The sequence below is a fragment of the Oreochromis niloticus genome, linkage group LG9 (assembly GCF_001858045.2).
Source record: "Oreochromis niloticus isolate F11D_XX linkage group LG9, O_niloticus_UMD_NMBU, whole genome shotgun sequence".
Taxonomy (NCBI): domain Eukaryota; kingdom Metazoa; phylum Chordata; class Actinopteri; order Cichliformes; family Cichlidae; genus Oreochromis; species Oreochromis niloticus.
The window spans coordinates 12,260,205-12,283,939 of NC_031974.2; the positions used below are offsets into that span (position 1 = coordinate 12,260,205).

General features: G+C 39.5%; 1 protein-coding gene across 3 annotated transcripts in view; it reads left to right on the forward strand.

Moving 5' to 3' along the window:
• The window catches only part of gpr158a (G protein-coupled receptor 158a), an 87,156-nt gene that overhangs the window by 55,640 nt on the left and 7,781 nt on the right, over nucleotides 1–23,735 (forward strand). For all 3 annotated transcript variants that reach the window (XM_019363018.2, XM_019363019.2, XM_013264241.3), the window contains 4 exons: nucleotides 11,746–11,855; nucleotides 15,079–15,317; nucleotides 17,654–17,792; nucleotides 21,931–22,036. In XM_019363018.2, the coding sequence (XP_019218563.1) occupies nucleotides 11,746–11,855; nucleotides 15,079–15,317; nucleotides 17,654–17,792; nucleotides 21,931–22,036 (594 nt within the window). The remainder of the gene's footprint in view (nucleotides 1–11,745; nucleotides 11,856–15,078; nucleotides 15,318–17,653; nucleotides 17,793–21,930; nucleotides 22,037–23,735) is intronic.

Consider the following 23,735-nt stretch of genomic DNA (forward strand, 5'->3'; position numbering starts at 1 on the left):
ATTAAACTGCTTTAGCTGTTCAAAGTTGGTGTGCTCTGCAAGCTGCTTTGCAACATACCTTGATCTCAGCTCATATTTCATTCTGCATCCGATGGCGTCTGTTGTGATTGATATCTGCTCAAGTTTGTGCTGAGGTATTTCCTGGAGACACAGGAGGTCTGAGAATGGAGACATAGCTCTAATACAAATATCCGAATTTAATTTAATGTAATAACTATGGAGAACAACAGGTTTTATATCTGGTTTAGTTGTAGTCCTCACAGGTCTCACTTGGGCAAAATGTCTATCCATTCATCCTTTTTCTTAAATGCTCATCCAATTCAGGTTCGTGTGCAGACTGTGGAACACCATAAAGAGGTCACCAGGTTAAATGCCAAACAGGAATTAACAGGAAAACACAACAAAAACTAAACTTACATAGCACACTCCATAAATACTAAACTAGAACTGAAGTAAGGACCCACTCAGCTTAATAATAACAATTAGAAATCTAGAGTTTAAGAATATGAAACACAAACTAGGAGCACTTAAACATGAAACAACCCTCAACAAAACCCACGAGTCCCATAGACCATAACAGTAACAGACAAAATATTGTGTGGTCTGAGCCCAGCACATATGGAAGCTTTTTTCCACTACTGAAATTTAATAGTTTTTTTCCATTTGTAAGTCAAAATGTCAGGTTAGTGTTGAAATTTTGACTTACAGTAATAACTAATGAGATACTAACTCAAAATTTTGAGTTATATCACTTTTTTGGGCAGCTTCAGTTGCCTCAAGGTGCTTTATATTGTAATGTAAAGTTGCTACAATACTACAGAGAAAACGCCAACAATCAGATGGCCCCCTATGAGCAAGCACTTTAGCGACAGTGGGAAGGAAAAACTCCCTTTAAACAGGAAGAAACCTTTGGCAGAACCAGGTTCAAGCAGGGGCGACCATCTGCCGTGACATTCATTTACAACAGGAAAAAATGGTGATCATTTAACTGCATGAGTTACTGTGAGCTACAGAGCTCCTTAGTGTCTTTTAGCTTATTGTTTTGGTTTTTATAGTCTCACTGATTTAACCAGAATCCAACAATCAGCAGTTTCTATACAAATGCTATCGTAAACCCATTTCATGGTTCCTGCCCCGCTTAATGGTGGAAAATGCTAGCAAAATGCTGGTGAACATATGGGCAACCCAACCGAGTCAATGCCGGACTTACAATGATCAGATGGGACTCGCAGTGCATGCTAATGTTGTGTCATGTTTGCTGAATGTGTAAATAAATTATTTGCTAACATGCTAGCAATATCCTCTTTACAAGGTCATGTTATGTAAATGTGGAGTTTACAGCTTATTTTTCTGTCTTGAAATGGACAAAAAAAATCATGTTATATTGTTATAATATAAATCATGTTATAATGCATGTTATAACACAGAAAGGGTAACTTCACATGTAGAAAAATGACTTTAGATTCAAAGTTGATTAGTGTCACTGGTGCTTTCTTTATCTTCTCAGAGCACGACCGATCAATGTGAATGTGTCAATGCTTTGCACAGTTGCTGCCCTATAACCCGAAAACTTGCTCTAAATGCTTCATAAGAACTCAGCTCAGTAATAATTTTGCATTGTCTCTGCATTTAAGCAGCCATTATTTTGTGAAGACAGAGGATTTTAAAAACAAGAAAACAGACCACAGTTAATTTTTGCTCTCTAGTGAGAGCAGTATACTGATTTAATGGCACAAAGGGAGAGGTCTGTCGTCCCCTGCGATCAATATCCTGTGGGATCCTGACCTTCACAAGAAGGTGGCTCAATCCCTAAAGCTTTCACCTTTTGTACCAAATACCCTGCACCTATGCATTTGCATTTTTATTGTCTGCACATAACAACTTAATTACACACTGCTGCTTCTCGGAGTGCTTCTTCTAACCGCATTAGTCTGATAAAAGAATCCACCCACTTCCTTTTTTTAAGTGTTATTTGCTGAATATCTCTTTTTTGCCCTGCAGCGAGAGCTAATTATCCAAAGCGTCCTAGCACTAAATGATTTTTGCTACACTCTGTGGGGCATCTAGTTTGGGTGTCACATTTTTGTTGTGGGTGTATAGCCATTCTTACATGAAGCCTTCGGGGAATGAAAAGTGCTAAAGTTTGTGTTAAAAGTTTGCTATGACAGGCTCTGTTTACATTTACAGGATAAAACTGGCTTCTTCAGTTAAGGTCACGTTAAGGTCTGAATATCCAAAAGCAAAACCTGAGATACAGTAACCCGTACAAATGGTAGTAATGACATATTACATAATAATGTTGTTTTTGTCTTTATTTAACAAGAATTCTCAAGCAGTTTCTAACCTGCAGATTCATTTTCTCCTATTGTTTACATCCATGTTTACTTGCCAGAATAGCCTTTTCTTCCCTGATATTGTTGCTACTGTGCTGCTTTTTAAGACACTGACGGACTATTACCTGAATGTGAAACATCACAACAAAAATGTGCAGAAACCAGTATATTGGCAAATAGCTTATATCCTCCAGTATGTTAGACCAACCCACCAATATATCAGTTAGGCTCTAAAACACACAGACATTCATACATTTAATGCTTTATTCTGTGAATTTTAAGCCTTTTTTGTTTATCACACACATTCTCACGTACAGATGGATGAATCAGGCTTCAGTATATTGCCCAGAGACACTTTGAAATGCTGAGTGGAACAGCTGGGCATCAAAGCAGACGACCCACTCAATCTCCTGAGCCACAGTTGATTCCAGTCTAGAGACACTTGTAATGTTTAGAGATTTTTCAGGTAAAGAAATAGCCAGAAATACGAGATATAGCCTGAATTATGGATTTGAAGATTTGTTACACCTCTAATTAATAGAATATGAATTATTAGTTTAGCTGGATATTATTTGTTACCTGAACATGAATGTGAAGGGACAGTAGTGAGTGCAAACGGTGTTTTTTCTACTCAAAATAACAAGACATTCTTCCCGTTTAACCCCTAATTATAGTCCCTTTTGCAAAAGTTAACCTCACACGTGAGTTCAGACTCCTTTGTTAAATTCTTTGCATTTTATTGTAGAACAAATATCACGCAGACTATCCACAGCTTTTGAGTGGTGACACATAACAAAACTTCAAAGAATGTTAAAGTAGCCAACATCACAATAGCTCCCTGGAAAGCTGATGCTCACACCACAGCTGGCCGGCTTGCGTCACCGTCCTATCAACAGGGACACTTTCTGGTGGGTAACCAACCCAGTGAATCTCAGTGTGGAAGCCAGCTGGTGGGTGCTGAAATGAGAGATGATTAGGAATGAGAGATAACCGCAAATTAAGTGACTGAGTGTTGATTGAATCACTAAGTGGGTGAGTGAGTGAATCTTGCTTGTGTCATGTTTGTCTGCGCTTTCAGTCTCCCATTGCTCCTTACTGTTCAACATAGATCATGTTATATAATATATAATAATGTGTCATATATTTTGTCCCATGACTGTTTCTATTGTCAGTTCTTATCATTTATCACTTATTCATATCTATTTAATCATTATAATTTTCTAAATAGGGTTTTAGGATGTGCTAAATGTCATCATGCCATCAACATTTAAGTGGAAAATTCATAAAGAATAAAATGTAGATATCCTCAACTGCACTAAAAGGTAATCCAAATAAACACAGAGCATTGACCATAAGGTTGCTCTCTTCCAATTCATTTCAAAAGCAGACCCATAGCCTCGTCCACCATAACTGAAAAACTCAAAAAACTGTTTTAGTAGTTGTTATGAATCATCTGCCTTGCCCTTACTAAGGCTACGTCCAAACATACACAGGTATTTTGGAAAACTGAGATCTTTTTCCTTTTCGTTTAAAAAAAAAAAAAATCCCATCCACACGTGCAGTTCTGAAAAAATATCTCCGTCTACATGTAAACACAAAAAACAAAGTCAAACACTGTCAAGAACATGCCAAATCCTGACGTGTAGAAATGTTGGCCAATCAGAAGTCTAGAAGCCTGGGAGGGAAAGAGTCAACAGGGTGTTGTACTTCTGAAAAGTTTTTGTGCTTTTCGGCATAGGCAGCTAATTTTGTGTTACTTTTCAAAGGCCTTCATCATTTCAAATGTAAATAACTAAAGAGAGATTTTGTCTCACTGGCTCTCTTGGCCAGAGTTTATTCAATAAGGAAAGAAACTGAAAAGTCATAGCACTGTGAAATATGGCTGGTGTAGACTCACAACTTAGGAATGGACAGAAAGCATACAGCATACATAAAGGTAATTTAAAAAAAAAAATTTATTCAAAACTGACGACGATGTTGGCGTCAGGATTTGTTTGTGAGAGCGTCTGTGTTGAATGTAGAAGCCACGTCCAAGTTCACTCTGACGCCTCTGTCTTTCTAAATGAAGGGACAGTAACTGTGTGTATATGTAAGCGTATAAAGATAAGATTATCAGCAATAGCATTTTGTCTATATCCGCAGTTGTAGAAATTCATCTCAGGTAAACAATAACGTGACGAAGAACAGCGTGACGTCAAAAAAAGGTGCACACCTTTGACGTTGCGTGACTAAATCTCAGTTTTCCTCGTTCATGTGTAAACGCAAAAACTGAGTTTTCAAAAATCTCCACCCTGGCAGGAGTTTTAAAAAAAAATCTCCATTTTCAGTAATCCAAAACGCTGTTTACGTGGGGACAAAAGGCCCAAACGGATAGAAAAAGCTGTGTTTTCAAAAATACCCGTGTAGGTGCGGACGTAGCCTAAGACTTTTTAATTACTTCGACTTTTTTTTAATCTGATTTACTTGTTCAGTTTAAATGGTAAATGGTAAATGGCCTGTATTTATATAGCGCCTTTCTGGTCCCTAAGGACCCCAAAGCGCTTTACATATCCAGTCATTCACCCATTCACACACACATTCACACACAGTTTAGATTAAGTAATTATTCTAGGTAATATTAACACCCATCCTTGTGAAGAATATGACAGCCTCAACACTGCAATAAAATTATTAGAGTCACGTGACTTCTCTCACCCTTGTGTCTTGTCCTGACATATAGCATAGAAACTTAACATTTAACATTAATCCCTAAAAACTCTCTTTTGTCTGAGTATTTTTAATAACATTCAGATTTACAATGTTTTACATTACAAAACACTAGGCTCTAGCAAATACATTTCAATACAGTAGATGCCTTTGTTTCTGCAAATGCTATAACTGAAGTATGGAAGCGATTCCTCCATGGTTGTTTTCTTTCATGTCATGTGCCAGCAGAGTTGGAATCAGCTACTTAAACTTTACTACCGACAGAAGTTGATTATTTTGTTAATAGCTTTACATCCTCACTTAGTGCAATGCTGGATACGTAGCTAGTACTGTGGCTCCTCTGAAAAGGAAAATGTCAAAGAGATGCTTGACCCACTGGTAGAAAATGCACAGACAAGTAAACCTGTTGAACTGCTCATTAATGCAACTATTCAATCAGCAAATCCAGTGGCAGCAACTCAGTGCATTTATGCATGTACACATGCTCAAGACAACCTGGTAAATTCTCACTCTACTCTAAAAGCATGGATCTACCTGAGCTGTTGAGACTATCATTGTTTTGTTTTTTTGTTGTTTTTTTTTTACATACTACTTATTTGCCCAAACTAGTAAGCAGATATATGTATATGTCCCGTATTATCCAAATGCTCCTTTTTAAAGGTTAGTTATTAATTGGTTAACAGGAATTTTCTCCCCTTCCACTTAATGACAGGGAAGAAGAAGATTTGTTGTTTTAAAAAGTTAGCAGCAAATTATTTTAGATTTTTGTAATTTAAGTCAAAATTCAATGGTAAAATAGGACATAGAAGATTCCAGAACTCTTAAAAATATTCAATTGTGAGATTTTACAACTTCAACAATTTCTATTTGCATATGAAAGCTCGTCTCAGGTATATGTCTGTATAACACTTTGTGTTGTAGTTTCCACATGATAAGACTTTGTTTTAGAGAGCAGGTGCAGCCAGGCCAGCAGATGGAACTTCATCATCTAGGCGTATATCCAGCTGGGACATATTCACTTGCCCGCCTGAAACCAAAACAAAAAAACCCACATTATCTAAATGTCTTCACTACTAGTTGCAAAATCTGTTGCATGCAAACTGACAGAAGAACTAGCACTTTTTAAAATTGCAAATAGCAATAGGATGAGATTCAAGAAATGAAAAAAGTAAAACCACCACAAAAAAGAGGACTGCTCAGCTCAGCTGAAGCCTTTGTTATGTTGTAGGCAAACGACAAGGCAAATGGGGCTGGGATAGAGGCTTGATATTAGTTCATAATTGTCTCCTTGATATTGATGTCCATTAGATAGGTATACAGTACCTCACTTGCATGCATATACACCATACACACACACACACACACACACACACGCACACATTCACCAATAACATTTGATCCTTTTCCTTCCCTTCCCCACAACGCTGAATCCAGTATTCCCAGCACTTAACATCGATTATTAATGGAAGGTTTCAAAAGAGAAGGAGGGCAGAAACTGATCTTACTCTTTATACCCACTAACATTAAGAGAAACCTGTCTGAGGATCGGGGCCAGTAACTTCCCAGAAACCTTACTGATGGAAAGTACTGTGCCAGCACAAATTGATTGTGTAATTTCTGCAGATCATCATGAAACCTGAGGGTCATGGCAATGTTTGAGAATAGTGACTTATTTTTGCCTTAAAACATAGGTCTGAGAATTTTTGAAGACACATGGGGTGGGGTCATAAGGAAGTGACCACCTCTGAGGATCAAAAAGTGCAGTTCCTTGAATGGCCACATGAGGGTGGCTCCAAAAGGAAGTCCTCAAAATGTTGTCAAACTAGACAGCATTAAACAGCATCAACCACTACGAGTAGTTTTTTGTTTGTTTGTTATTTTTAATTAGATAAATCATCCAAAAAGATACTTTAGTAATGGGTATGACCACTTTGAAAGTTAGTCAAAGAAAGTACGATGAAGCCAGAAGTCACTGAAGTCATTTACCTAGACCTCTCCACCATGTTTGTGTCAGCAGCGATCATCAAAATTATTTGGTATTGCCTTTTAATGACTTCATCATCTGTCATTTGAACTGTAGTAAGATGACCACGACACACCATCCGTCCATCCATTATCCAATTCACGACTGCAGGGAGAGAAGGATGAAAAGGATGTCTTGCATGTTTGTACATATCCATAACTTTTTGTTTGTTGTTGTGAGCCATTAAAATAACCAGAAGGTGAGATCGCACCATTAAAAGAGAAGCTCAGACTGCTAAATGTGTAAAAAAGTTTTTATGACAGCTTATTCAGATCATTTAAAACCAGCCCTCAAGGGAGGAATGTGGCAGATAACACCTCCCCGTTTCCGTCTCATCACAAACAACACCAGTCTTAAAACTGGCACGTGATGGAGATTCAGATGCTATTTGGTAGTTTATCTAAAAGGGAGTCATGAGCTGTGTTTTCCCATTGTGCATTTTTACTCCTCTTCCTGTGCCCTCTCCTGTCCCCGTGGACCCAAACGTGCGTCAGCAAGTTGCTCAGCGGCAGCCTGGCTATCTTTTTATCAGCTCCTGTTCCTCTGCTCTTTATTTTGTGAAAAAGGTAATGCACTGAGGAGCAGTCACACATTGTTATTTAGATATTTATGTTAATCCCACCTGTTAAAATGCAGGTTTAGAGGCTTTTTAAAAACATACTCACAGTAGATATAGTATTAAGCACCTTGTATGTATTGAAAATGAACAGCTCAGCACTCTTTAAGTCTTTATTTCCTCACCGCAACATTCCTTTTGCAAAATCGAGTCAAACGGATCATGCTTTGTTTGAATCAGAAGTTTCTCCAGTTGGTCTTCCAGACTCTGTGAGCAGATGAAGATGTGGGCCACCGCTCCTCCCGTGGGGTCCTCCGTGTCCCTTAACTGACTCAAACCTAGTGAGCAAAAATATCCACATGCCTGCGTCTTCGCCGCTGCCTGAGGGAACGTATTAATGCCTCAGCTAATCCGATTAACATTAACAATCCCACAGGGGAAATCTCTGCACATCTGCAACGGACAGATAATTACGTTGCCTCAGATGTTTGTTTCTTTTTTCTCTCTGTTTGTTCTGGCTCTTTTTATGTCTTTGGAAGACCATCAGCGTTTTTTTTACCAGCGTGGATGGGCACTATATCAGCATGCTGAGGTCTTTGTAGAAGAATCTACTCGTGATGTAACATAGGAGGATGGCCTCTGTGTCTCAAGGGCAAGCTTTCTATGATGATTTTTTTTTTAATAATGCCAAGGATGGTCATAAAATGCTGCTGCACTTTACTGTTATGACTAATTCAGTTCATGGATTTTCTCTTTGATGTATAAAAGGTAAATTTCTCATGAAAATGACTCTACCAAGATGCTTTCACCTCCCATAATAGCAGCAGCAGCAGTAGTAGTAGTACTTCTATTAGTTGTCATATAGTAATAATAATTATTGGAAAAAATAATGCGAATTAATAGAAATTTCTCTACCTGTTTGTTTCTTAGACGTTTATCCATTGAGTGTTATATCTGAGACACTATGTGCAGAACATGTCAGTTGTTTTTCATTCCTAATTGCTCTATTATGCAATCATTGTAGTGTAAGGGTTGTTTACTTGTATGCTTGCAACAATATCAAAGCACTGGCTGAACCCTGCCGATGTGTGTGAGGCATTTTAGGAGCGAAGCGGTGAGCGTCAGTCACTCATTATGATGTTATCCTGTTAACAGAAGGTTTCTTTCAAAGATTATCTGAGCTGAGTCGCTGTGTGTTGGAGTTCAAACAATGCACTATAGAGATGAATGCGGATTTAAATCCCTAAAGATTGGGAGACTATTCCTGGATGAGTTTCATTCTGCCAGACTGAAGGGCTAGACATAAAATACATTAAATCACTAACAACACTGTGATATTCATACCGGCCCTCAATATAGTTTTTCTTTTTTATTAAAAAATAAAAATCACACTAAAAAGTAGTGACAACCAATTCCAACCTGGTTAAAGTTTAGCTCAAACTTTTAACACAAAAACAGTCCACCTACGCTAATCAGTGCTACTTCATCGTCCATATAATGATTAAATGTCACCTTATAGATTTTCCATCATGTATGAGAGATAAGAACCATAGGGAGAGCTGTGCTGTCACTCTGTCTGGATTTGCCAGGCTGAAACAATTACTTATAAACAGGGGTGCACATAAGTGGTTTGCAGGTGCGCATTCGCTGTCAAAATAGAAGACGCGCACCAGATAAGAAGTTGCAACGCGCGTTTGCGTACATAAGATTTTCTGGAGGAGGACAGACATTACTTAGAACTCTTAAAGATGTCGAAGAAGCAAGCTCCTTTAAGCAATTACTCTGGTGTTCTTCCACCTCCAAAGAAATGTCAGAAGGAGTCCGAACCGCAAAAGAAGCGCGTATTCTCGGAAAAGTGGTTGCAGGAGGTGAGCTGGCTTCAAACAAATGATGAACGCACAGAGATGTGGTGCAGAATATGCCGTGAAAAAAAACAGAGCCTTTTATATGTACGCAAATGTGCGCTGCAACTTCTTATCTGGTGCGCGTCTTTTATTTTGACAGCGAATGCGCACCTGCGGACCACTTATGTGCACCCCTGATTATAAATGAGGTAGAGTGCTGAAACTGAATTCACGTGATACGCCCGCGCGCGCGCACACACACACACACACATTCCTTTATCTTGCTCATAAAACAATGACTGGCAAATAAAAATAGACCATCAAGATTCAAATATGATACGTGTTTTAAGTAGTCTATTGATTTATTAAATTATTATCATTATTATTTTATTAGCTTGGTTCCTCTGTGTTTGGTGTTTGGTTGCATTTTTTTGTGAGATTTTTCAAAAAGTTATGGTGTGATTTGCATTCAGATTTTAGCAGAAATGGAGCTTTAATTTTATATGTAGACCTGGATTCAGATCTGAAGTTTTGGAAGATTTGACATGTTATGTCCTTTCACAAACATATGTGAGAAATTAATGTCACTTGTAATTGGAAGTTCTGGAGGTTTTATCTTAATGTCCTCATTATCTCATCCGGATACCAGATACCAGAGACCTTCTAGATTTAGGGAGTCAATCCATGTGCAATGTGGAGTGACTTTTCAGCCTTGATATGCAGTGTCAACATTGTTCTTGTTAATAAAACTCGTAAGATAATTACAAATGATGCAACCTTAAAATGTGTCAAAGGGAAAAATATACAGTGGAAATTAATCCCAAATACAAATTTTGCTGGAAAAATAGTAGTTACTGGATGTATCCCCGAGCTTAAGCTCCTTTACTTACTGGGCTTCACAGGGTGCTGACAATATGCTAAGATGGGCACCCCAACGTCAACTATGCATATTTAATTTTACTATATGCATATATAGTAATACTGCTTGCATATTTACTAATTCTCGAATATTTATAATTAGAGCTATTTGTAGTTATTTTGTTATATTTTGTAACTTTGTAATATATTAGTTTAGTTAGTTACTGTCTTGGAGCAACTGTGAGCACTTAATTTCCTCTAGAATTAATAAAGTATTCTGATTCTGGTTACTTTCATTTTTGGTGGTCGTGTCCACTTATTGTTCTGTTTGACACTGCCCCTTCTTGAATAGGTTGTATATCAACATACCTGGACCATAAACTTCCTGAAGTTATTTTGTTTTTTAACATCAAGAGATCCGGATCATTGCCACATAGCTTTGCTGTACACCAAAGAGCTTTTTAAAGTATTGTTCTAAGAAAGCAATCTTCTACCTTTTACTGGAGCAAACCTTTAGTGGTTTCTGCAGCTGTCATACATACTGTATCTGTTAGGAACTTTAAGTGCTCAATCAGACTAGAAAAATGCTTAAAAATGTTATTTTTTCACTATTGAGATGCAAGCTCAGCAGCTGTTTAGCTATAGTAATTTTAGTGTAAAAACGTTTGATCCTTGAGAGTCCTAGAAGTAAGTCCAAGTGAATGAGCTCAAGTGATGCCCAGACCTTTTGATCATAGCACATGATCTTCATCAGCAGATGGAGCTGCTCTTTGTAGCACATGAGAAAAAATAAAAGTTTGGTGCTTTTTTCTTTTTTTTTTTGGCCGACATGAGCGAAAAGGTCCAAAAATTCAAGCAGCATTTGATCTTTTATGTCAACACATTCATGACATCCCTGCAAACACCATCTGCTGACAAAAACTGCTGAAAAAAAAAAAAGTTCATCCGCAGCATCGGTGAAACACACTGATGGTCACTTTTCTAGTATTTTAAATTCCCTTTGATGGATGAAAGGTGGCAGAGGAAGTAGAAAAAGTTTAGAGAACACAAGTAAAATAGCTTCATGAGTAGCTTCTGAGGCGAAACAAAGCAAGTAACTGATTATAGAGGGACTTAATGTGCGATAGGATGTACAGTAAACTAAACTGCATAAACCCACTCGTTCACTTGTGCGACACCAAACGAGAACAGTTGGAGAAAACCAACATTTAAATAAGATTACTTTACTGTTTATAGAGACGTCCACTGAGAGCACAATGAGGCAGCAGCTTCCCACGAATTTAAATGTAATTTCCCAGGGAAAGAGGGCCCATTATCATTTAGATGGAAAACACTCACAGTTGGGTGGCTCTTTTATTTATTTATTTATTTTTCAGTTTCTTTTCACGACCTTTGTTGTTTAATGCTTCTTCTGTCCTCTTCCAGGTTGGGATTCTCTACTTCCAGCCCAGTGTTTTCCGCTGCATCCTTCTGCGTTGGGTTCGACTGCTGGGTTTCGCTACCGTCTATGGGACGCTGACTCTTAAGTTGTACAGGTACTTCACCCACAGTCCGACACTGTTATCCATCCCTGGAAGCACTTATCAGATTACATTGCATCTGACCTCTTAATCCCTTGATAAAGAGTCCTGTGATGTGTCAAGGCAGCGTGTTTTTCGGCTACTTCATCACCAGACTATGCTGCCTCATTAAGTGGTAAAGTAATTAAGAAAACACGGAGCTCATTGGCCCCAAATGAGCTCCATATTTAACAAAGTCCGGAATGACAGTTGCTGGGAAAAAAACAAAAACAGAACTCAGGAAGAGAAAGCATCGCCAGAGGATGCAGTGGAGTGGTGTTGGGGGGGAGTTCTCCAGCTGTGAATAGCTGTTAATGAGACAGGGTGGTCCACTGTATTTAAAGTGACAGTGATGAAATTCTTCATCTGTGGGCCTTTTTTTTGTCAGGTGAATCTGTCAAAATGTGCTAATAGAGATACTGATTAAGAGGATGTGGCTAACACGAGCCTGGGCCCAGTTCACCCTTAGAGGTGCAAGTTAACATATTGCACAGATCAATTTTTGATGGGGGGCTCATTAGTGGAGAGAGCAGTGGACACTTCATCAATGTGCGTGAAGGGCAGAGCCTAAGAATAGCAGTGCCGGTGATGTGTTTGAGCAGAGTTTAACTCATGTTCCACAGTCTGTGGATTTGGCAGGTAGAATAAGTGCTGCAAATGTGATTGGTAGCAGTTTTTTTTCTGCTGCGCTGCTTTGCAGGAAGTCAGGAAAAAGTCTTGACATGTCATTTAATCATACCTCAAGGCACACTTTCTTTAAACCAAACCCCTGAAATAAGTTTACAACATATATTAGCATTTTTTTAATAAACAGTGTAAAATTTTGCTCATTTAGTGAGGTGACAAACAATAAGTTTGTTTTGTTTTTTTCTTTTCTGATCACTCAGCTCTAGGGTTGGGCGATATGTAAAAATTTTCCAACCGACAATCGTCAGTCCAATAATCGATGACGGGTGATATATTCGCGCATGCGCAGACTTGTTGATGGGCGGAGCAATGCAGTCATGCACGGACTGATTTGCTGTTTACAACACAGAAGGCCAAACATGGACGAAATAATTTCTGAAAAAAAAATAGGGCTGTCAGCATTAACGCGGTCATCACGATTAAAATTTTTAACGCGCTCAACCCATCTGGAGCGCAGAATGAACAAATTTTGGGTAAACTGCCTGAAATGCGTTGACAGAGACATTTCAGGGATTTTGACTCAGTCTGTGCTCCAGATGGGTTAATTGTTAATCGCGTTAGTCGTGCTGACGGCGCGTTAATGCTGACAGCACTAAAAAAAATATAAAGTTGCCAATTTGGGATGAAAGAGGTAAACCTAAGGATGTAACCAAAGCGTGTGCCGCTTGTGCAGATGTATAGTGTAAACAAAGTACTCAAACACCACTAACTTGCATGAGCGTGTACGTGTCCACCATGCAGGTGAGTATGCAAGGCTATCACCGACTTCTGCAGCTCCATCAACAAGCATTTGGGCGCACCTTTAGGAGCGTGCATTTGCTCGCAGATGAAAGAGGGTGCTGTTAAAACAGCGTTATTATTTTTTTTTCTGTTGACTGCTTCTATTAGCTCCATCATTATTAGCAAACTTACTCATGGGCAAATAAATAAATAAATCGCCCTTGTAAAAACGATCGCCGATGGGCTCAGCCTATCGTCGATGGTCGATATATTCGTCCAATCGCCCACCCCTACTCAGCTCTTTTTGTTATGTTTAGGAAGTTTAAGGCAGATAAAGTGTCTTGGTTAAATTTCACGAACTAATATAGTCGAGAAAATCATCGATTCTGAACGTGTTGGGGCCATTTCACAGGAAATGGTGCTAATAAAGGTAAATTCATCCATATAAAAAAAGAAATCTTGCTATAACCTTCTACTCCAGGGTTACCTTGTACCAGTGTTCTCAAATGGCTCAACCATCTAATAAAACTATGTTCAAGAAATATGATTTATGCAGGATAAGTAAGCAAGAGGTTACTGGTGACTTGTTTTGTCTTTTGAAGGGAGACATGCCAGAAAAACTGAGAACCATTCCCTTAGATAGAGATTCTGTACCAGTTAGCCTCACACAGTGAGATGTGCAGGTTTGAAGCAGTGGTTACAATAGACAGCATAAAAGATGGACACAGCCATCATGATGTGATCCAGTGGTTTTGAAGCCTCACTGCTCTCCACATAATACTAGTTCTTTTATCCTGTCTTCCTTCTCTCACCCCAACCGCCCCTCCCTGAGTCTGGTTCTGCCGGAGGTTTCTTCCTGTTAAAAGGGAGTTTTTCCTTCCCACTGTCGCCAAAGTGCTTGCTCATAGGTCATTTGATTATACATGTACATTCAGGTCCTTCATTGCAGTAATATGACGTATGCTTCTCATTTTGTAAGAGACAGCATGACTAGACTAATATTTTACATCAGCATCCGCCATCAAGGTTCATTTTTCGCCAGGCCCACTTTTGATCACAGAGTTGACGTCTGCGTTTTTACCGTGTTTGTTTGGACACAGCAGCACATAATAAAAATCCTTTGAATGGCTACAATAGCACAGCAGAGAGTTCCAGTTCAGTGACTCCTATTGGCACAGGTGAGTGAAGTTTGTGTCCAAGGAGGAAGATGGGTCGCACACTGACCTAAACACTTTGCATACGCCCGAGTATGAATCAACAATTTATAGCCTTAACAGCCTGTGTTGTTTATGTTTTTTGGAATAAAACTTTTCAAGGCAATACATCACTTTCTCTTGCATTTTGATTAAAGTGAAGATTTAAGAATGAGTGGGCCCTGTGGGATTTTCTGGCTTTTAAGTGGGCCGCAGCACTCTTGACTTTGGGAACGGCTGCTATAAAGCTTAATAAGAGTCTATGAAAATGGAAATACTAGTTTTCTGTGCAGTATTTATGTCGAACACTTAAAATTAAAGCAAAATAATCTCATGTTGTGGAAGCAATATTTTTCCGATACTAATATTGCCATAGACTAATAAACCAGTGTGTAAAGCAGCTATGATGTATATTTTGCTTAGAACTTTTGCATGTAGCAGGTTTCAAATTCTATCAGATATGGGAAGTAAAAAGATAAATACAGTCAAGGCACACTGAGTGTAGAGGTATTTCCCTCTCATGGATACTCTGTTTACTTGAAGACAGGCTTACATGAAACTTTGTGAAACAGTCTCAATGTGAGCTTCTCCCTCCACAGGGTGCTGAAGGTGTTCCTGTCCCGTACAGCCCAGAGGATCCCCTATATGACCAGCTGGCGAGTGCTACGTCTGCTGGGCATCATTCTGCTCATCGTCTGCTGGTTCCTGGTGGCTTGGACATCTGCCGTCTGTCAAAACCCGGACAGGAAGTTGGCTCTCATCGAGGTGGGCTACACGCCCAATGGGCTGCAGTTCAGCATGTGCCTCCTGGATCGCTGGGACTACATGATGGCTGTTGGTAGGTACCGTTACTGCCCTCTGCCTCTGCAGGGTGCTGTGAATAGTTTTAAATGCGCCGCACTCTGCATGTGCCTAGTGTGGTGAGGAAACGTGGGTTACTTGATGGACACGTGAAATTAAGAAGTGATTTGTTAGGTATGATAGCGATGGGAGTTGAAAGTGAGATGAGGGAAGAATGAGTGATGGGGTGAAGTTGGATGATTAAGACAACTCCCTTCCATGTACATTTGGAAATGTTTCCCAAAAGAAGACATTAATCCTCTCTACTGGTGCTACGCTTTTGGATGCTTTCCTGTGTTGTACACAGGAGGGGAAGGGCAACGAGCAGCAGATGAAGACAGATGAGAAATCAAAGATGCTCTGAGAGCAGCATCTCACTTTGAGCAAGTCTGCATGCTGGTTTATGTCTGCTGACTCAGGCTTCATGAGAGAGCGCTGTGGTCGTTTTAGAGTTCTGGGAAAACAGATGGACCCCCAGCCGGGCCGCCATGCTGCGATACTGTATACTGAGGACACATTTTCATTCTGTTTATTAGGAGGTAAAAATAGGTTGGCAATATGGATGTGCGGGGCAACTCCGATGCCACCTGAATGCAGCTTATAATTTACACCCACAGAGATGCAATAAATCTTTCAGATTTAGAAATCCACACCTGCATTTGCTCGCAGCAAGAGATCTAATTGTAGTATTTTCTGCTTTGCTGTGTTTCTGCGCAGAAACAATCCCATAAAAAATGAGCTCCTATCGAATAAAGACTAATTGTTAAGGCCCAAGCATGCAGCGAAACTGCACTTTCAGTAGTTGTTATCATGTGCTCGCATGTGCAGGGGTAGAGGACAGTACAGGCACACCGGGATTCTTGTATTAATCTTGTGCAGTCTAACTTTATAAACATAAAAACAGTAAAAAGCAGTTATCAGCAGTCATGGTAAGAGAACACACTTTTGCACACTCCTCTTCCTCATCCCTCACACAGCCTCTGTGCAAATCACATGGTGGTGCGAGTTAGTTTCTTGTGACACCCATGGCAAGGTTAAATATCATGGAACACAGAAACACTAATTACATTATAGAAATGAGTGAGTAGTAAGTATTTTTTAAAAATATTGCACCATACAACCTAGAGAGGCTTCTTTTTCTTCATGTGATATCATGCGTGCACGTTATTCAACATATTGAATATGACATGCTGCACTAAGAAGCTCATTATGATTGCTTTGGTTGCTAGTAGTGACTGTAGTTAGCAAAAGTGCAGCGCAAACTGGAAATGGAGAAGGCTCCCCATCAAAGTAGAAGTTTTACCTCAGCATTTCAAAAGGTGCAGCTTATACTTTGAAGGCAAATGGTCCCAATTTCACTAGAAGTGTTCATACACAGGGTCGAGTTAATGTCACTGGGTTAGCAGTCCTTTGTCTGCAAATCCTTGGTATAACTGGTTTCACAAAGCCCACTCTAAACTGTATGGAGGTTTATGATAGATTACAAAAAAATAGTTACTGGTAACAGTGAAAGACTGAGTGAAGACACTGTATAACAGAATAAATGGTTAAAAAAAAAAAAAGAAAGAAAGAAAGAAAAAGAAAAGGCTTTGAGGTAGTTAAAGTTGTGAATGAAGTTTTTTAGTTGCTAACGTACCAGAAACATTTTTTGTTTTACGCTGTAAAAAAAATAATCAAATACAAAAAAAATTAAAATCTGCCCATTTTGAAGGGTTAATATGCTGGAACTACTGCCACAACGGTTGATAAATAATTTACAAACGCTCTGAATAAACCATTAAAAAATTGTTAGATTTCCCTCGTTGCTCTCACTCGCTATTTTATTTCAAGAAACGGAGAAAACAAATTTATTCCTATTGTTGTCTCGAGTAAATAGTTTTACTTACAAAAATAAAAGTTTGAGATCTAATTATTTAGAAAAAGAAGTCCAACGGACAGGGAGGCGTTTACAGTAATGAGTCACTTTGCAGTGATTGTTGTTCCTATTGTAAGGAAACATGATTCACTTGCCCTCACAGGCAGCAACCTGGCGTGTTTACAGTTGCGGAGCTGGATACCTTGGAAACCTTATGTGAGGCTGCCGCGGAGGTGCACGGGGACTCATTTACTGCCCTGAGAATACAACCACAGCTGTTACAAATGAGTCTGTCGAGCAGGCCACTTTCCTGTATACGTGTGTTTTACAGCCATCTGTGGCAGCTCCATGTGTGCGCTGGAGTGTGAAGTGGCTGGTTGGTTGGTGCCCATGTAAGGAGTGTGTGCCGCATTGAAATGATTTCTTGGCCAGAGCGTTCGCTGTGTTTACAGCTTCTTTTTTGTTTTTTCGCTTCCCAGCCGAGTTCCTCTTCCTGCTGTGGGCGGTCTATCTGTGTTACGCCGTGAGGACTGTGCCGTCGGCCTTCCACGAGCCTCGCTACATGGCCATCGCTGTTCACAATGAGCTTGTGCTGTCAGCTATATTCTACATCATCAGGTAAGAGCTCCTCCTCCCAGTGATTTGGCACCATGAGGTTTTTTTTTTCTTGTTGTTTTTGAATTTAAAAAAAAAAAAGCAAATATATTCTATCGTATTAGTGCATCATACCAGAACATTGGTAAAAGTTATATGAGATAAATAGTTTGGTTATAAGGTCAGTCAACTGCTATCATAGTCTCTTGGTTATAGCACATCGAGTAAGAGAGAATGAATCTCAAGGAAATGTCATGACAGAAATCAGAAAGTCTGAAAACCTTCAAACCGCGAACACGTTTTCAATCCCATGAGGTGATTTGATGCAAATTCACACTGGGCAAAGCAAACAGAGGCGAAGCCGCATTTGCACAGGTTAAAATTTTCAACTCAAATTTCATGTTGCATAGCAAAAACCCATGATGACAATTAGAAATGGAGCTCTACAGCTCAACTGACCTTTATACAGAGACAGGAAAAATAGATGAAGCCTTGAAGAAGGTGTGCAAGATGGCAAAATTTCCAGCTATCAGTTACATGCCTCCTTATCCTGTTGGTCGTTCAATGGTTGATTGCTTTTGGACAATTCAGCCCTTGGTTGCCTAGGTAACCTTCTAATTTATTTGCCACCCCCTCATATGTCGATCAACATATGAGGGGGTCGCCGTTGTTGGTATTTGCTGTATTTGCTCATGCTCGAGGGGCCCACTCACTTCTCCTATTATCGCTTGAAGTTGCTGAACGTCTTTGGCATTTCATGTTCTCTGATCACCACATTGCTCCATGTGTGGACGACCCTTAGCTCAGGGGGAAAGTTTGCTTTGCATTTGGTAGCCAGCAGACCAGCAATAGTACGAAAAACATAAAAAATGTAGCCTAATCTAATGGATGAGGATAAAAATCGACTGTGTAAACAGTGCTTATATTTAGGAGCCACTTGAAACTGTTAATTACATTCTTTAATAATCAAATCATATTTTAAATGTCACTCAACAGTGCGGCACTTTGTACTGCACATCATCATACTCATGATGTCAGATTAGTTTGGCAAATGTTCCTTTCTTTGCAGGTTAGCATCCACACGCCTGTGCTGTACTTCATGGCACATTACTCCAGTGATTATATACTAGCTTGTTCTCTCACAGCCTGCATACAACTGTTCATTTTCTAAATCACATGCCGCTGTGTAGCATCTGAGAACAGTTAACTATTGCACATGAGTAAAATAGTAATTATTTATTCAACCAGCTGGTATTTGTGGTGCAGACTAGTGAGGGGAATGTCATTTAATCAGCTAGAAATTTCTTATATGTTAACAGTACTGCATAAGAACATTTTTGCTTTGTGTAAAGTAGTCAGTCTGTTCAGATTCTTGGTACATATGTACAGTCCTGGTACAAACCAGCAGCTCCTCTCAGACACTTTGAGGTTACGGCACAGAATTGAATTATTCTGCTGCATTTTTGGTTCAGGTTGTTTGTAGTAATGGCAGGAAAGGTACTGCCCTCTTCTGGAAATGGGCAGCAGCAGCTCAAATAATTTAAAGCTACAGAGAGTTGAAGAGAAGAGGGCTGAAACCGAGCAAAATCAATTTATTTAACAAAAATAACCCAAAATACAAACCAAGAATACAGTGGTGTGATATAAAAATCTGTGAGGTGTCTTGAAGTGAAACTGGAAAGGCTCTACTCTGGGGTCCAGTGAGACTTGTTAAAGGTGGACATAATACAAGACCTTTAAGTATCAGCAGATATGCAAGTAAACCTGTGCTGTTTGTACAGTCAGGCTGTGTTTTCTGACTCAGCACAGACAGTTTTTTGCAGTATACTCCCACACCTGTGCTATACTGTAAGAAGCCTACAGCTTACATCATCTGTTATAATGCTATATACAAACTGGAAACTTTATAAACTGATTTTCTATTTATTTATATAATGAATCTGTCTAGAATTTTTACCAAAACACTTTGAGCATCACAAATTATATTCTGTGATACTCCATACAATACTGAATTTAGAGCTTCTTTAATTAACACTCCTCTGTCTTGAAATACGCTCCAACGTTTGTTTTATGACTAACACTGTTGATAACTGACAGTAACATAACTGACAGGACCCATTAGAAGAAAAAGAGACACTTTTATTTAAGATATTTAAGATTTAGAAGTGTTTTTTTTGTTTGTTTGTTTTATTTGGATGGCAGTCTGTGACACTTTTGCCTCACAGAAAAAAGGTGTTGGGTTCAAATCCAGCTCGGGACCTTTCTGTGTGCACACGTAAATGGATGTAAATCTCATGGAATAATAAAGGAAGCAAAATCCAAGTTTAACAAACACAAAAATCAGAACCTTAACAGTGGAATAACAGTAAGGCTCGAATCCACCCACATAGCGCTCTGAGCATAATTACTAATAAATACATTGTGTTCAGCATGCAAATGTTGTCACTTAAATTTGCAAAATTCCCTGTACGTACTGGCTCCATATTTAATATCATAGTCTGTGTTTGGGTTGTCATTTTGATGTTTATATCCTCCAGTAGATCGCCTAATTTCCGTGTACGCTAGCTCAACTCTTCTGTTCAGCTCGTAGTTAATTTTGATCATAGTGAAATCAGCCCTCTCCCTCCAGTCTACACGTCAGATAGCTGCAATGTGCAGTTTTAATAAATGAGATGTTTCAGCTGACACCGCCACAGCCGCTCCTAGCTCGAGCCGCCCTAATTGAGAGCTCAGCTCCATCACATTATTCACTAATGAACCATGTCAGGATGATTTTTTTTTTCTAAGACAGCATCAATTACTTGAATTATTGGCAGCTTTATTATCGTTCATTACCAATAAATTGTGCATGATCGATAGTTTACTGGAAGAAATGTGAGTTTTTAAGTGTTGTGATGTCTTTTTGAACATCTGGCTCTTGTGATTGCTTGGCCAGTTCTTTTAACGACCCTCTTGAGCATTGTTGTGAGGCTTTCCTCTGCAGAAAATGGCCAGATGAGGTCCTTAATAAACTGGAAAAATGCCTGGTGTAGCGGGTTTATTCCCGTCTGGTTGCCACCTGGGGCTCCAGTGTACACCGGGGCTAGTTAAAGGCATCCGGCATCCATTTATGTTGCATGAAGAACCAGCTATTTGATCCCACAGTGACCAGTTAAAGCTCAGGCTTCCGTGTTGGCTGTGGTCATCTTCAGGTATAAGCCAGATCCAGGTAAATGGGATGCTGGAATGAAACCGCTGGAGTCGTAGGAGTGGTGGGGATCGCTCAGTGAAATGCTGCAGGCTGAGAGGAGATGGCATGCCAGAGTTATTAAATCCTCATCTGCACACAAACTCCTCACAAAACACGAAGGAGAGAAGACTTCAAAGCTTCGAGACATTTCATATGCTGGACGTTTGCCTTCATTCATGCCTCACAGCTATTACCACAGTAACTGTTTGTTAATTAGCCATTTGCCAACCTCGGCAGCGTAATGAGCCTGCTACATGACATTTGCTTGGTTAGAGGCTCTCCAGTGGTAGAATTAGCATCTAACAGGACATGCCTTCATATCCTTAGTGCACACGAGGTCTCACTGTGCTGAAAGCCTGTTAGTTCGTTCTAAATAACAGGCTGGAGCTACTCCTCTCACCACTGTTGTTTCAGATGGTAATTATCTTATTTTCCTCCAACTGCTGCAGCACAGCCAGCCCAGTGTGTTCCCGTCTGATGTATACATAGACTGAATCTTGTGACCAGATGAAGGTCACTCCTTTTTATTGTGAATCCAATTGAGCGGATGAGGAAAATATTGTGTCCTTGCTGGTGCGAGGATCACCCAAGTGGAACACTGCAGGAGTGCATTTGACGACTAGACTGACACTGCTGCTAAATCTGCTACTCTGGTGGTAGCTTTCTCTCCTGCATCCATCTGTATCCAAGAGCTTTGATGCAGGTTTCACTCCAGTTACTGAATGGACACTTTAAAGTTGATGAACTATAATAAAGACATGTCTTTGTGTCCAAATACTTTCCTGGTTTATGTGATGAGATTTAGCAGGTTGAATAGTGATGCTGAACAGCTTTATAGATATATCAGAATATAAGAAACTTAAATCCTGTCTGCAGTCAATGAAATTGACTAACATCAGCTTCACATCTGGATGTCTGCCTTTATTTTTACAGGTTCACTCTTGCTCCTGAGCTGCATCCAGACTGGATGCTGCTCCTGTTCTTCACCCACACTCACCTAACTGTCACTGTCACCCTGGGTCTTCTACTCATTCCTAAGGTAACCATTTCAATGTATGCAATACATTTACAAATGTATGGAAAAGATGGGTGTAGTATCTAATTGAATTTAAGTTTATTTATATAACGTCAAATCCCAACATCATTCGCCTCATGACGCCTTATATTGCAAACTAAAGACCCTACAATAATAATTGTAGTTTGTGAACCATCACTGTGAGACCTCAGTTTCAGCAGCCCTGAATCACAAGCACCCTCCATGCTCACAGAGTAGGAACTTGTATAGATTTAGTCTATGAGGTTGCCCTAAAAAAGTCGCTAGGGTGAAAATGTGTATTCACCAACCAGGTGGTGAGTAGTTACTGGAGGTTATTTTACTTGTTACTTTGTGGTGTAATAAAAACCTGCTTGTGATTGCTTTGGTCGCTAACAGATTGCCATAGACAAGTCAGTGTCTTGCATGCAAACTATGATCAATTTTGGCAAACTGCTAGCGATCAATGATATCGCAAGGTTTTTGGTGCAGCAACCACTCTGCAACCAGCTGGGGTATATGCATTTTTCCAAAGGTTGCTATGGAGTCGCTGACTGGTCTCGTGACCTATGTGACTGGGGCCTAAAATAGTGTGTACTCATTGAACAAATCAGCAGTAAGCACTCTAAGTATCTGTTGGGCTTATTTCCAGTTTTACGTGTCATGCTCCCTAGGTCAGTTAGCCTTAAAGTTCTTATTAGTTCAAGTTCAAGCTCCAAAACTTTACAGTAGCGTTCTTCTCCAGCTGAAAACATCTACCTACCAGTTTCGTATAAAAAGATACCTTTTCTCATTGACTTTTTCAATATTGGATCATTTTACAACTGCACCTTTTTTGAAGATTATTTGCCCTTATTTTATTTTCTATACTATGTATAATTTATTTTTCTAAATTGTTTTTAAGTAGCTTCCAGCTTTCTTTTACTTTGACTTTTCATTGTTTTCTTATTTTATAATTGCTTGCTGTGCAACACTTTGACAGTATGCAAGAGAGGTGAAGAAGAGAGTGCAGGCAGGGTGGGGTGGTTGGAGATGAGTGTTGGGGGTGATTTATGACTGAGGGATAGCAGCAAGAGTGAAAGGGAGGGTTTACAAAACAGTAGTGAGAATGCTATGATGTATGTTTCATGGCATTGACATTGGCACTGACAAAAACAGGAGGCAGAGCTGGAGATGTTAAGACTTTCATTGGGACATAATTAGAAATGACTACATCAGACAGACAGCTCAAGTTGAGTAGTTTGGAGACAAAGTCAGAGAGGCAAGACTGGCTTGTGCAGAGGAGAAATAGTGGATTATTGGATGGTGAACATGGAGCTGGCAGACAGGAAATGCAGAGGGGTGATGTGATAGAGGAGGACACTAGAAATAGGGTGAAATGGAGGAAGACAATTCCCTGTGGACACCCTTAAGGGAAGGAAAGAAGAAGAAGGAGAAAATTCTGTGCAGCACTTAAGTTTTATTTAAATGCGCTACTGTATATGAGTAAATTGCCTAAACTTGGCCATACAACTTGCCCCCACTGGCCCAGATTTAAAGCACTTCTCCACTGGCTTCACCTTTCATATGTAGCCTGTGCTTACATGCTCCTTTACTTGTAATTTAGCTCCTTTGGTATCAGATGCTGTCCAGCAATTAGGCATTACCAATTTAAGATATTGTTATTATTGTTGTTTTTATTCTTACTTTTTATTTTATTCATTAT